We start from the raw sequence: 13,046 nt of genomic DNA on the forward strand, positions 1-13,046 counted from the left end.
TGTGGGCAAGGTGGCGATACAGGGTGTGTGTCTGGGAAGGCCTGCGGGACGGGGCACCCACGTGGCCTGGCAGGCCCATGGCAGGAGCAGGGTAGAATCGGCTCCCCCAGAGCCAGAGGGAAGCTGCAATTCTTTCCTGCGTCTTGAGTGTAGACAGAGAAAGACTGGAGGGGGCCCTGCCTGTCGGCTGGGGTGGCGGCGTGTCTGGGAAGCGTGGCTTTGACTCTCTGTTGCCAGAGGAGATGCCTTCCCAGGACACTCGGCCGTGCTGGCCGTGGGGGTGAGGAGCAGGTACCCCCCCAACCCCACGCACCGAGTCACGCCAAGTCTCAGCAGGTAAAAGCATGTGACCTAGGGCAAGTGGAAGGGGTCCAGGTGGTCCTGCGTGTCAGGAGAAAGCAGCAGGGGCCTCCCTGGGGTCAGGAAAGCAGCTGTCCTGGGTCCTCCCAGGTGTTTCTATGCCAGGAACTGGGGTCACTGTGGGGCAGCAGGTGGGTCTGGGGCACCAAGGATGCCCCGGTGTGCACGGAGCCCCATCAGGCAGTGCTGATGGAGGAATGGGCCCTGCAAGTCGCCAGTCTGAGCTCAGACTGATGCCAGAGCCCCAGGTTTGGGGGCCAGGAGAGCAGGTGACCAGTTTGGGGATCCCTGGGTGGCATTTCTGCTGTGTTTCTCCCCAGGGCTGCGCCGGTGGGGGGGGTTGCCCAGGTGGGCACAGGGAGCAGGATGTGTGGTGGGAACAGGACGGGCAGCAGGTACCAGGTGGCTGGATCCCAGAGGCCCTGCGAGAAGAGCCCTCCTCCTACCTTGGGGGGGGGAAATCACCTGGGCTTCAGAGGTCTTGATGGGAGGAGGGCAGGTGTGGCACAGTCCCCCCACTTCCCCCTCCCCCACGGGGCTGTACATACTCCCCCCCTCTCCCAGCCCTGCTGTCCCCATGACACCCCCACCCCGGTGGCTTCAGTGACCACCTCGTAGGCCCAGCCCCCTTGGGATCCAAGCCACCCATCCTGCATCACAAACTTTGGTTTGGGGGACATCTTTACGTTCGTTTTATTTTTCATTCTGTACAGAGGAATATTCTTTTCAAAAGCGTCTTTTGACTGAAGTAACTTTTCTGGTGCTGTTGTTAACTTGTTCCTTTTTTTAATTTATTTTCCCACCCACAGCGCCCTCCAGCTTCCTACTCACCTTCTCTCCTCGCCCCCGAGCCCTCCATCCCATCTGCACCATGGTGTTTTTCTTTTCTTTCTGTCGGTTTTTGGATAAACTCTCTTCTCCTCCCCACCCCCTCCACGCCATCCTCCCCTTGACTTAAATTAGTCACTGCTACAAGTAACAAATGCACTGTGAAGATTCCAGTATTAATAAAGTGGTACTGTAATTAACGCCTGCCTCTGCCTGGCTTCCCGGGGCTGCGGCCCCCACCCCCAGGGAACCAGGCTCGGGGCTCCCAGGGGTCTCAGGTCTGTGTGGCAGGGGCAGGTTGGCCAGGACTTCCACCCAAGCCTGGGTCTTTGAAAGGCCTCTGCTCTGTCCCTGCTGGGGACAGCCAGAGCAAGGGATGATGGCGAGACACCCCCAGCTGGTGGAGGCTGTGTCCACTCCAACTCCTCAGCCCCTTCCCCCTCCTGCACTTGGCCAGCTCCCAACCCCTCCACGATCACCCTCCCAGATGCAAAGCAAACCAAACCGGACCAAAATACAGCGGGGTGTTTAATAGAAAAAAGGAGCTGGTAGAGCATCCCTTGTGGCAAGACGTGGCACTTGTCTCCACTTTCCACCGGCGCCCCCGCTCCTACCCACCGCCCAGGTGTACCTTGAGGACACGGGACACATTCAGCACCACCTGGGATGGAGGAGGAGGCCACCTGCAGGAACCCTCAGCCTCCGGCCACTCCAGGTGTGACCATGACAGGTACAGAAGGCAGGAAGCTCAGCGCTGCTCGGGCACAGGGTCCCCCTCAAAGGAAAGACACCCTTGCTGGGGTCCTCTCGCCTCCACCTCTCGAAGTCTCAGGCCCCGCTGGTAGGTGGGAGCGCAGCCCCAGCAGGGTCCCCACACGGGCTGCTCAGGGCAGGAGGCCTTCGCCCAGGGAGTGGGGCGGGGAGGTGGGGAGCTGCCGGGCCGGAGAGTACAGCCTGGCAGCCTCACACTGCAGCGAGGGCTGGGGACTCCGCACCTCACAGTCCTGCCAATTTAGGACGGAGCTTTGTTTACCTGCAAGGGACAAGAGAAGGAGGGTGAAAAGACTGCAAGAGTGGTCAAAGCCACCCTCCCCACCAGACTAAGCCCCATGTTGTCCCAGTACCCAGGGGAACAGAGGGCACTGGATCTGCCCGCCCACCTGGCCCTGTTGCCCAGCCTCCTCCCCAACCCCTGCCCCCTCCCCTGGCAGCTCCTTACAGCAAGAGCAGTACAGCAGCTCCATGACCCGGAAGCAGTTGTCCAGCAGGGCTTTGGGCCGCACCAGCTTCAGGCTCAGCCCGGGGGTGTTCAGGAGGGATAACACCGCTTCCACCTTGGGGCTGCCCTCCACATCCTGGAAGGGAGGAAATCGTCAGGACCAGGCACAAGATGGCACCACGCCACAGGGGGCTTTCGGCCGGGGCTGCCCCTAATCATGGAAGGAGGACAGGCTTCCTGGGCCCAGGAGCTACTTCTCAACTTCTCTATAGGCACAGGGAGGGTCCCAGATGCCACCCCTCACCCAGGCACAACACGGAAATGGTTTTGGAAATGGGCAGGGGTGATGGCTGCACTGGGAATGTAATTAATGCCACTGAATTTTATACGTAAAAATGGTCAAAACGCCCAAGTTTATAAAATGCGCTCCCTCCCAGCGTAGCCCCCACGGTCTTCATCTGGGTCCTTGTTTTTATGTTTTTAAAGAAACTTAATGAAAGCAAGGGAAAAAACATGGTATAGGAACAATGTGTGGGCTGGGCACAGTGGTCACGCCTGTAGTCCTAGCACTCTGGGAGGCCGAGGTGGGCGGATCCTTTGAGCTCAGGAGTTCGAGACCAGCCTGAGCAAGAGTGAGACCCTGTCTCTACTAAAAAAGTAGAAAGAAATTAGCTGGACAACTGAAATATATATATAAAAAATTAGCCGGGCATGGTGGCGCATGCCTGTAGTCCCAGCTACTCGGGAGGCTGAGGCAGAAGGATCGCTTGAGCCCAGGAGTTTGAGGTTGCTGTGAGCTAGACTGATGCCATGGCACTCTAGCCCTGGCAACAGAGTGAGACTCTGTCTCAAAAAAAAAAAAAAAAAGAACCGAACATCCCAAATTCTAGCTCTTTATCTCCCCTGCTAGTAAGTGCCTGGGTTGCCCAAAGAGCTCCTAGAGCCCATTGCTGAGTCACAGGGCCAGTGCCACGTGGAGGTGGAGTCAAAGGTGAGATCAAGGATGGGTGGAAGCCCTGGGAGACACAGACCCGGCCCATGGGTTGGGTGTGGGAAAACGCACAGGAACAGGCCACGGTAAGCTCGGGGCTGACACAGGTCCTAGAAGGGGCCCTGAACGTCCAGAGCCTGTGCCAGGTAAGCCAGGGGCTGGGGAACAGGGACACAGCTGGTGCCCATGTGGTTACCATGTACTGAAGCCGGTTCCTGTACTGCAGCTTGTCCCGTAGAAAACCGGTGACGGCACACTCCTCCCTCTGGGTCAGGGACCACACCTCCAACCCCTCCAGGGCCATGCCGAGGAGGATGCCGAGATCTGTGGACCACACCCAACAGGAGCACGTCAGCCCCTGCGCTGCACCCACACTGCCCCGGAGCGCAAAGCTGAACGTGACCTCATCCCAATGCACGGGGTACAGGGACGTGTGGGAGAGGTGGAGCCAGGCGCAGAACGGCAGGGACAGGCAGACGAGTGCAGTCCACATGGACCCTCCCATCCAGGACAACCTCAGCCCCTCATCCAGGGGTGACATTTTCAAAGCCTTTTGCTAGATTTTCCATCCAGGGTTTCAGGAGATGTGGATTCTGGTTTCAACTCTACAAATGACTCTTTGGTCACCCAAGCCACTTCCTTCCCTGCTCTACGCGACCTTAACGTCCCCTCTCAGTTAAACGTGCCAGTAGGCCTGCAGCGCTTTCCCGGATGGTCATTCTGGGATGCTAAGCAGGTCTCACGCAGGTGGTTTCTTCTGCAACAAATGAGCCGCTGCCTTCTGAAACATTACCCACTGTCACCACTGGGGGTCACTGTGACTTCAGAAACAGCCTTGGTGACTTCTGCAAGGCTGAACAGACTTTTAAAAAATCTGACAATTTGCAATGAATATGAGTAAGAGTTAAGTCCGTCAGTGCAGAAAAAACAAAATATAATGGACCAGAGACGTATCCAAAAAAATCAACCTCACTAATAAGATAAACAAATTCACATTAAAACAATCAGATGCCATTTTTCATCTATCCAAATGGAAAGTGTGTGTGTGTGTGTGTGTGTGTGTGTGTGTGTGTGCGTGTGTGTGTGTTAGTTAGTGTTAGTGTTATACAGACAGGGTCCTGCTATGTTGCCCAGACTGGCCTCAAACTCCTGAGCTCAAACGATCCTCACACCTTGACCTCCTGAGCAGCTGGGACTACAGGCGTGCGCCACCACGCCCAGCTAATTTTGTTTTAATGACACTGGCAAAGTGGTGAGGCAGATGCTCTCATCCTAGAAAGCAATTTGGCAATTTTTGTTATTAATGGACTTAATAATGTCCACGCCCTTCAAATCACTAAGCCTTAAAAATTTCCACACCCTTTGACCTACTAAACTCACTTCTAGGAATAAATCATAAAGAAAAAAAAAGAGACATAACCAACAGATGCGTAGGCAAAGATTGATTCTGCAGCGTTATTTTTTTTTTTTTTTTGAGACAGAGTCTCACTGTGGTGCCCAGGCTAGAGTGCCGTGGCGTCAGCCTAGCTCACAGCAACCTCAAACTCCTGGGCTCAAGCGATCCTCCTGCCTCAGCCTCCCGAGTAGCTGGGACTACAGGCATGCGCCACCATGCCCGGCTAATTTTTTCTATATATTTTTAGTTGTCCAATTAATTTCTTTCTAATTTTAGTAGAGACGGGGTCTTGCTCTTGCTCAGGCTGGTTTCAAACTCCTGAGCTCATCCGCCCGCCTCGGCCTCCCAGAGAGCTAGGATTACAGGCGTGAGCCATGCAGTGTTATTTTTTAATAGGGAAAGCCTGTCAATGGCCTAGACAGTCCATAATAATAAATGTAGGCAGTAAAAAATCACTGGTCAAAAATGTGTTTATGTGATGAGAAAAATACAGTATGCTTAGTGAAGTTTAAAAACATGATTCAGCACTATCTGTGAACATAGCATGATTTTAATTGTGATCATTATATACACATGTGTTTAGAAAACAGTGGAAAGAAATATACTAAATCTCTATGGGAGATTTTTAAAAATGTTTTTCTTTGCATTTGTAAGACTTTTTTATGTTCTATAATCCATATTTATTATTATAGTCAAAAGCAGTAATTATCCTTTTATTTATTTTTTATATTTTTGCAAAATAGCCAAGCAGGCTGAGTCACCTCCCGGATCCACCCTGGTTAGCAGGAATTACGGATTGGACTTTCCCCGCTCACTTCCTGGCACCTAGAAGACTTTTGTACTTACGGCCCCACTGGCCGGGGCCACACCACCTGTCTCCACCTCCTTCTCCAGCCCTGCCCTGTCCCGCTGCCCAGCCCTTGCTCCTGCCAGACCCCTCACTCAGCTGAGACCCTCAGGTCTAATCGGGTCCTGGGTCCTGTGTGGGCAGCAGCCCTTCTGCCCCGCAGAACTCTGACACTCACATTTTTTGCAGAGTTGTAAGTTGTCAATCATCTTGCACTTCCTCCCCACCCTGTCTTCCCACGTGTCTGACACACTATTGGGCCAGAGGAACAAACACACGCAAACCGAACCAGCATTTGCCCCTTCGACATCTGCTTGCTTTCTGCCTGGTCTCTGAGTCGCAAAGCCTCCCAGCTTGGCACCCACCATGCAGATCAAGATCACTCCTGCCTCCTGCCTCACACCCTGCCCTGCCCAGTACCCTCTCCCAGGGCAGACCTCTTTCAAAGTCCCACCAGGACTCTTCGCCCCCCGCCCCCCAGGGTCTCTCCCGCCTGTGCCAGCCCCCACCGATCTCTGTCTCCAGCACCACCTGCCCAGTTCATTCACCACCTTGACGTGGGCGCGAGTCCACAACACGGTCCAGTTCCCCGGACACTTCACACGTGCGTTTGGGGATCTGCCTCAAGCACAAGTGGGCCCAGACGTCGGAATCCCTGGGGCAGGGCGGGGGGCGGGGGGCACAGGCAAGCACAGGTCATCGGGGGCAGGGCCAGAGAACCTGCCTTTCTACCAAGTTCCCAGGTGAAGCTCTTGCTGCTGGCCGGGAACCACACTTTGAGAACCATGGATCTAGAGCGACAGTTGTAAGCTGGTGTCCCAAGCAAGGGCCACCTCTAGGGCACAAGGATTTCACATAAAAATCCAATTTCTTATTTTCTTTAAAAATCGGTATCTCGGCCGGGCGCGGTGGCTCACGCCTGTAATCCTAGCTCTCTGGGAGGCCGAGGCGGGCGGACTGTTTGAGCTCAGGAGTTCGAAACCAGCCTGAGCAAGAGCAAGATCCTGTCTCTACTAAAAACAGAAAGAAATTAATCAGACAACTAAAAATATATAGAAAAAATTATCCGGGGGTGGTGGCACATGCCTGTAGTCCCAGCTACTCGGGAGGCTGAGGCAGGAGGATCGCTTGAGCCCAGGAGTTTGAGGTTGCTATGAGCTAGGATGACACCACGGCACTCTAGCCCAGGCAACACAGTGAGACTCTGTCTCAAAAAAAAAAAAAAAAAACCAAAATCAGTATCTCTGTCCACACTGGGTCTTCTGTCTCATGTGGCTGTCACTACCGGCTGCCCACTCCTCCCCCGAGGCCTACGCCAGCCGCCCTTCTCTGTGTTCCGTCCTGGGGCCCTCAGGGCCGGGATTATGTCTTGGAGTGACACTGACCCTCTCGGCCTGGCACAGGCGGACACACAGGCCACCTCACAAACGCTGCCCATAGACATCCGCCTTCCCCAAATTGGGCGGCCCTCCCGTCAGTCTGCAGCTGACCACCATTGCTAATTTTAAGTTCTCTGCTGCCTCTACCCAGAGAAACAGGCGGACAAACGGGGGACCGGGCAGGGCCAGCAGAGCCTTGAGCTAATCTCGAGGCCACTCTCCTCCGCAGTCTCTGCACCCAAGAGCTGCACAGCCAATGCAACCCCTGACCCTGGTCAGGAGGCCGCCCTGTCCCCTCCCTCCAGGGGTAAGGACCCGGAAGCCGTAAGAAGCGGCTGAAGAAAGGTCAGTGTGAGTCCCATTCCTGGCTCCCTGGCCTGGAGTGGGCAGTGGGGGGGACGAGCCCCCTCCCTGACATGACCCTTTGTGCAATGAGAAATGAGGCTTGACACCCCCACCCCTAGGGACCAAATCTGAGCCTGTGAGGTGGGTTGAATAGCATTCCCTGCCCCCAAATCCACATTCACCCGGAACCTCGGAATGTGGCCTTGTTTGGAAATACGGTCCTTGCATACAAAATTAAGCAATCTCAAGGTCATGCTGGATTTAGGGAAGGCCCCAAGTCCAGTGACTTGTGTCCTTGTAAGAAGAGGAGAAGGCACAGGGACACACAGAGTGAAAGGCACGTGAAGGCCGAGGCCAATCAGAATGATGCTGCCACAAGCCAAGGAGTGCCCGGGGCCACCAGGGGCTGGGAGAGGAAGGCTTCTCCTCCAGAGCCTGCCGGAGGGAGCGTGGCCCTGGTGATGCTCACGTTTCACACTCGTTCTCCAGAACTGTGAGAGACGTTCCCCAGCACCCAGCCCCTCTGCTCTGCCCCCTCCGCCAGTCCCGCCAGGTCCTCAGATCTGCCCCCCGGAGCTTCCTGCCCCCATCTCGCCCTTTCGCTCTCGCTCCACCTCCAGAACTGCCCGGAGGAGGGGGTCACGGCAAGTCCTACAAGCTGCAAGCACTGCCAGACTCATCTTCGAAAGCAGAGTAACCCCGAGCACCAGGCCCACCCCGCTCTGTAATCCTCCAGCACGCCCTGTGACGAGGAGGCCACACTCCCTGCCTGGCTTTCAGGGCTTCAGCCACCTGGGCCCAAACCATCTCCCCAGCCCGGCCTGTCACGGTCCCGGGCTGAGCCTTTGCCCATAACGCCCCCTCTGCCTGGAGCACCACCCCGCACCACCCCAGTGTCCCTGCGTGGTGGACACGGCCCTGCCGGCAAGGCCATTTCCAGGAGCACCTCACCCACGTGCTGCCCCTGCTCATGACCTGGACGTTTCTGGAACTCTGGGTCCGGCTGGCTCCTCCCACCCGTCCCAAATGTCCTGACACTGTGCCACGAGGGCCAGGGTGGACCCCATTCTTTTCTGAGTCCCTTGCAGGCTCAAAGCCCGACCTCCGGCAGCCCCTGTGCCTCTGTGCCAGGCTGTGAAGACAGAGGTACGAGACAGACAAGGTCCCTGTTGTCATGGCAGTGACTCTCCAGCAGGCACGTGGGCGGCTCCAGAAAAATGTGCTGAATTGGAGTCAATTACATCGAATCTTGGTGACTGGAGAGATCTCGGTCTGGCCTCCCACCCAGGAGGCACGAAAGGCTTCCAGATCCCCCTTTTTATTCTGTCCTCATTTCAACTTATTTTTCTTTTTACTGACAACACTGGTATCTTTCTGCTTTTAAAGTTTGTTCTGTTATGTATGGAGGGGCAGAGGGGAGCAGGCTGCCTTCCCCAGGCATCCTCCACACTTCTCCTTCAGGTCTTGGGTCCCTGGCAGCCTTCACGTGTCCCTGCCCCAACCCCACTGGCCACACCCAGGGAGGCTGAAAATGCTCTCTTGGCCACCACTGCCTCCACCCAGGAAAGGTGCGATGTCGCCACCTGCCCCATCCTACAGCCACCCCACAGTCTGTGCCCACCAGCCCAAGCCTCACACCCTGCTTGCCTGGGGTCAGCTCCAGAGCAGAGGGCAGCCATGGGAGTCCCCAGGGACACCAGCTGTCAAGCTGGGAAGCATCTCAACTTCTCACCAGCAAGATGCCCCGGTTGCTATGGTTACGGCAGAGCCCAGCTCTGGACCAATGCCTCCAGGGCAGGTCCCCAGGGACCCCGGTTACTCACAGCGTAGCCAGGCGAAGCCCCGGGGCATGGTGGTGCGCTGCGGTCCCCAGAGAGCAGAGGTGCTGTCCCCGGCAGTGTGTCCACAGAGGCCCGAGTGGAGCCTACATGGCCTCGGGTCAGCAAAGGTGGCCACCAGGTCAGGGAAGGGCTGGCCCTGAAGGATCAGCCAGGCAGCGGAGAGGGCAGGTGCTCCTGGGGCAGCAGCCGCCCTTATCTGCCTGGCAGCACGGAGGACAGCCGGGGGGCGGCGGCCGAGAGTCCCATGGCAGCCCAGGAGCTGGTCTGAGATGCAGCCTCGGGGTCCCCCTTCCCGAGGAGGAGACAGTCCCCGGCAGGCCCCTTGGAATCTGGGGCCGGGTGGCGCTTTCTCTGATTCCTCCGACTGCAGCTGCTCAGCGTGAAATCTGGCTCTGGAAAGAGAAAGGAGGAGAGACCGATTATGTAAGAGCAGCGCTGCCACTCAGCCACCAGCCTCCAGCACCGAGGCTCCGCCGCGCTCGCCGCACCCACGGCCTGGGGACCACCCTGCCCGGCGGCTGCCCTCAGGGACACGCTCACACGAGAGTAATGACTTCAGAACAGCCAGCAGCTGCCCCAGCCCAGGAGTGAGTTACGGTGACACCAGCTGGCAGCCCTGGGCCTGCACAAAAGCAGGACGGGGATTGCACAGGCGGTCTGGTCCCCGCGTCACCCGGGCTTCCTGAAGGAGGTGAGATTCCAGGTCAAGTCCATGGATGACTCTGGCCGCAGGGGAGGGTAAAAAAGCAGATCACTCACCCTCCACTCACCTTCACACTTAGTCCCATCCTCCTATTACCCCCAATCCACGTCCCCTGGTAGCAGGGTTGCCAGGTAAAATACAGAGCATCTGGTTAAATGTGAATTTCAGATAAATAACCAATATTCCTTTTAGTATGATAGTGTCATGAATGATTTTTTTAGCATAAGTATATCTCAAATATTGCATGGGACATACTTATGCCAAAAAAGTATTCATTATTCATCTGCGATTCCAGACTAATGGAGAGTCCTATTTTCTTTTTCTAGATTTGGCAACCCTAGGGTAATAGGGTAGCTCTTCCTGAATGCTCACTATGTGCCAGGCCCAGGGCTCAGGTCTTCATAGTCATTGAATCCTCACCACAATTTTATGGGACCATAAAATCTCAGCTTATCAATGAGGAAATTGAGGCCCAGGAAGGTTAAGACAGTTGTCCAAGGTCACACAGCTTCTAAGAAGTGGGTCAGGAATTCAAACCCTGCCTGCTGGCGGCCACCCCTGCAAGTCGACACGCACACGGGGCTCGGGGCTCTCACAAGGTCAACTCGTCTATCCCTCACTGAACTCTGCGAGGTGTGGACTGTTGTCCCCATTGTGCAGATGAGGCTGCGTTAGACAGCAGCAGAGCCAGCTCTGAAATTCAGTCTCCGACCAGGTTCTATTCCATCCCCTTGCCCCCTCCCTGGCTCCCCTCTGGTCAGAATGGCCACAGGTCAGTGGCATAAGAGGACAGCAGGTATGATTTCTTCTCCTTTGCAGCATCCCTGGTGTCCCCACAGAATGTACCAGAAGTACTGTCCCTTACCCTCAGAGGTTCCCAGCAGGCAGAGAAGGCCTCATATGGGGAATACAGATTGTTCAAACTCACCCCTTGTGTGGGGTCACTCTGAATCTCAGCCCCAGCCTGCTTCCTCCTCTTCTTCCTCCTCCTCCTCCTCCTCCATCTCACCCTGGCAATTTCCCAGCATCACTACAAACACTAACCTAACTGTAACTTTTAGTTGTCATTAGTTTGGAGGGCTTTTTTCAGGGATGGAGGGATAATTTACATGCAGTAAAATTTACCTTCTGCAGCCTACAATTCTATGAGTTTTGGCAAATTCACTGACTCGTGCAACTGCTACAGTAATCAAGACACAAAACACTTCCATCCGCCCCAACAATTCCCTCTTGCAGCTCTGCCGTCTCCTCCTCCCACCCCGGGCCCCAGGCAGCAACTCATTTGTTTTCCGTCTAACACTTTCGCCTTTTCCGGAATGTCGGACCAACATGATCCTGGTGTGTAGCCGCTTGTCTGGCTCTTCCGCTTAGCATGCTGCATTTGGGACTCAGCCACGCCGTGCACGTGTTAGCACAGACTCTCCTCGACTAAGGATAAACCCATCACTATTACGCACCCAGAGTCGTTACTCAAAAAAGAAAGAAAATGCACTTAATACATGTAACCTGCCGAACGTCATGGCTTAGCCTAGCCTGGCTTAAAGGTGCTCAGAATGCTTACATTAGCCTACAGCTGGGCAAAATCACCTCACATAAAGCCTATTTTATAATGAAGTGTTGAGTATTTCTGTCATTTATTGAATATGTAAACTGCACTGAAACTACGATGGTTTCACACCATCATAAAGTTAAAAATCATACTCGGAATCATTGTAAATCGGGGACGTCTGCAGTTGATTCCTTGTCCTTGCCGAGCAATGTCCCATCACGTGGATTGGTCACTGTTTGTGCCAGTTGAAGGACATCGGGGTTGTTTCTAGGTTTTGACGATTATGAATGAAGCCACCACAAGCCTCCGATACGGGTTTTGGTGTGGATGGAGGTTTGTGTCTCTCGGGGGCCTCTCTGCAACTCGGTCTCATGCCCCACGGGCCTTCAGATCCTCTGGGATCTGCCTGCGGGCACCGGGGCCTCGCCAGGGACTCCCTGTCGCCACGTCCCTCAGCTCCCGCAGCACAGACCTCCCCGCAGGCACCCGCCGGAACCGGCTCTCCCACAGCCTCCTCACTCAGAGATCCCCAAGGCAGGTGCCAGCACTGAACTCACCGCACATCCGGGACCTCCAGACCCTGATGGAGAAGCCAAGGAAGCGAGAATGGGGTCACAGTCACCTTCACGCCACCCTGTACCATCCGCAACCTGGGCACCATCTACGTCCCACCCTCGGGCCCCTCTGAAATGGGGGAACGTGAGATAGCCCGAGAAGGACGCAAAGTGACGGTCACCTGGTGATGCGGGAACCAGAGCTCACAGAGGCCCCCAACACAGATGCGGCCCCGAGGCCATAGGAGCCCTCACCCCCACCCCCACGCAAGTGAGGCCTAACCAGTGGCCTGTGAGCCACCTCTCCCCAGTAGAGTGGCCTTCCCCAATCCTGGGAGGGCCCGGGCCTGCCTCTGTCTCTTTACCTGTATCTCTGTCTCTGTCTCTTCATCTCTGTCTCTGTCTCCATCTGTCCCTCTCTGTCTGTCTCTCTGCCTCTGTTTCTCTCTGTCTCTATGTCTGTCTCTCTGCCTGTTTCTCTCTGTCTCTATGTCTATTTCTCTGTCTCTGTCTCTCCCTCAGGGGTGGGGAAGGGGTGGGTGGAGAGTGCCTCTCCCACCCCACCCGTGCTCCCCCTGGGGCTCACGGCAGTGACGGAGCAGCTCACGCAGGGGAAAGTTGTGCAAGAAAGTCGAAGTTGGCGCGGTTTTCGACATAGCTCGGCGGTGAATAGCATTTTCAAAGTCATAATAGCAAGTGAAAAGTGAATGTTAGTTTCGCCAAATCGTGACTTAAGGACTCTGGGATACAAGGGTCAGGGAGAAGGCAGGAGCGTGGGGAGGGGAGGAGGATGAGGAGCTATGTCCGCCGTGGCAGGAAGTCGACGGCAAGGTGCTCACACTACTCAGAGGGATTAACGTGTGTATATGCTGTTTTGTTTCTTTTTTACGTTGAAAGTCCTGTGCCTCGGAAGCAGGAACTGGGGAGAAGGGAACAGGCGGAGGCCCACTAGTGTTTATACGTCACATCGAACTATTTAACTCTTTAGTTCAGGTACAGATGTAACTTTGACTTAAAAAAATAAAAACTAAGTT

At 55.4% G+C, this 13,046-nt stretch overlaps 2 protein-coding genes across 8 annotated transcripts in view; one reads left to right on the plus strand and one right to left on the minus strand.

Moving 5' to 3' along the window:
* MTSS1L (metastasis suppressor 1-like) overlaps window positions 1-895 on the plus strand; it is a 32,080-nt gene extending 31,185 nt beyond the window's left edge. For 6 of the 7 annotated variants that reach the window (XM_012641545.1, XM_012641538.1, XM_012641541.1 and 3 more), the window contains one exon: window positions 609-895. The gene's annotated coding sequence lies outside the window, so the exon portion shown is untranslated. Of the gene's footprint in view, window positions 1-10; window positions 138-608 lie in introns of those variants that run through there. The other variant, XM_012641539.1, reaches the window with a different exon arrangement.
* The window catches only part of IL34 (interleukin 34), a 51,376-nt gene that overhangs the window by 8,035 nt on the left and 30,295 nt on the right, over window positions 1-13,046 (minus strand). Inside the window, exons 2-3 of the mRNA XM_012641509.1 lie at window positions 9,189-9,598; window positions 3,595-3,722 (exon numbers count right to left, since the gene is read on the minus strand). Coding sequence (XP_012496963.1) covers window positions 3,595-3,722; window positions 9,189-9,216 — 156 coding nt within the window. The 5' untranslated portion in view covers window positions 9,217-9,598. The remainder of the gene's footprint in view (window positions 1-3,594; window positions 3,723-9,188; window positions 9,599-13,046) is intronic.

This window comes from Propithecus coquereli, unplaced genomic scaffold, assembly GCF_000956105.1.
Source record: "Propithecus coquereli isolate 6110/MARCELLA unplaced genomic scaffold, Pcoq_1.0 Scaffold165, whole genome shotgun sequence".
NCBI classification, from domain to species: Eukaryota; Metazoa; Chordata; class Mammalia; order Primates; family Indriidae; genus Propithecus; species Propithecus coquereli.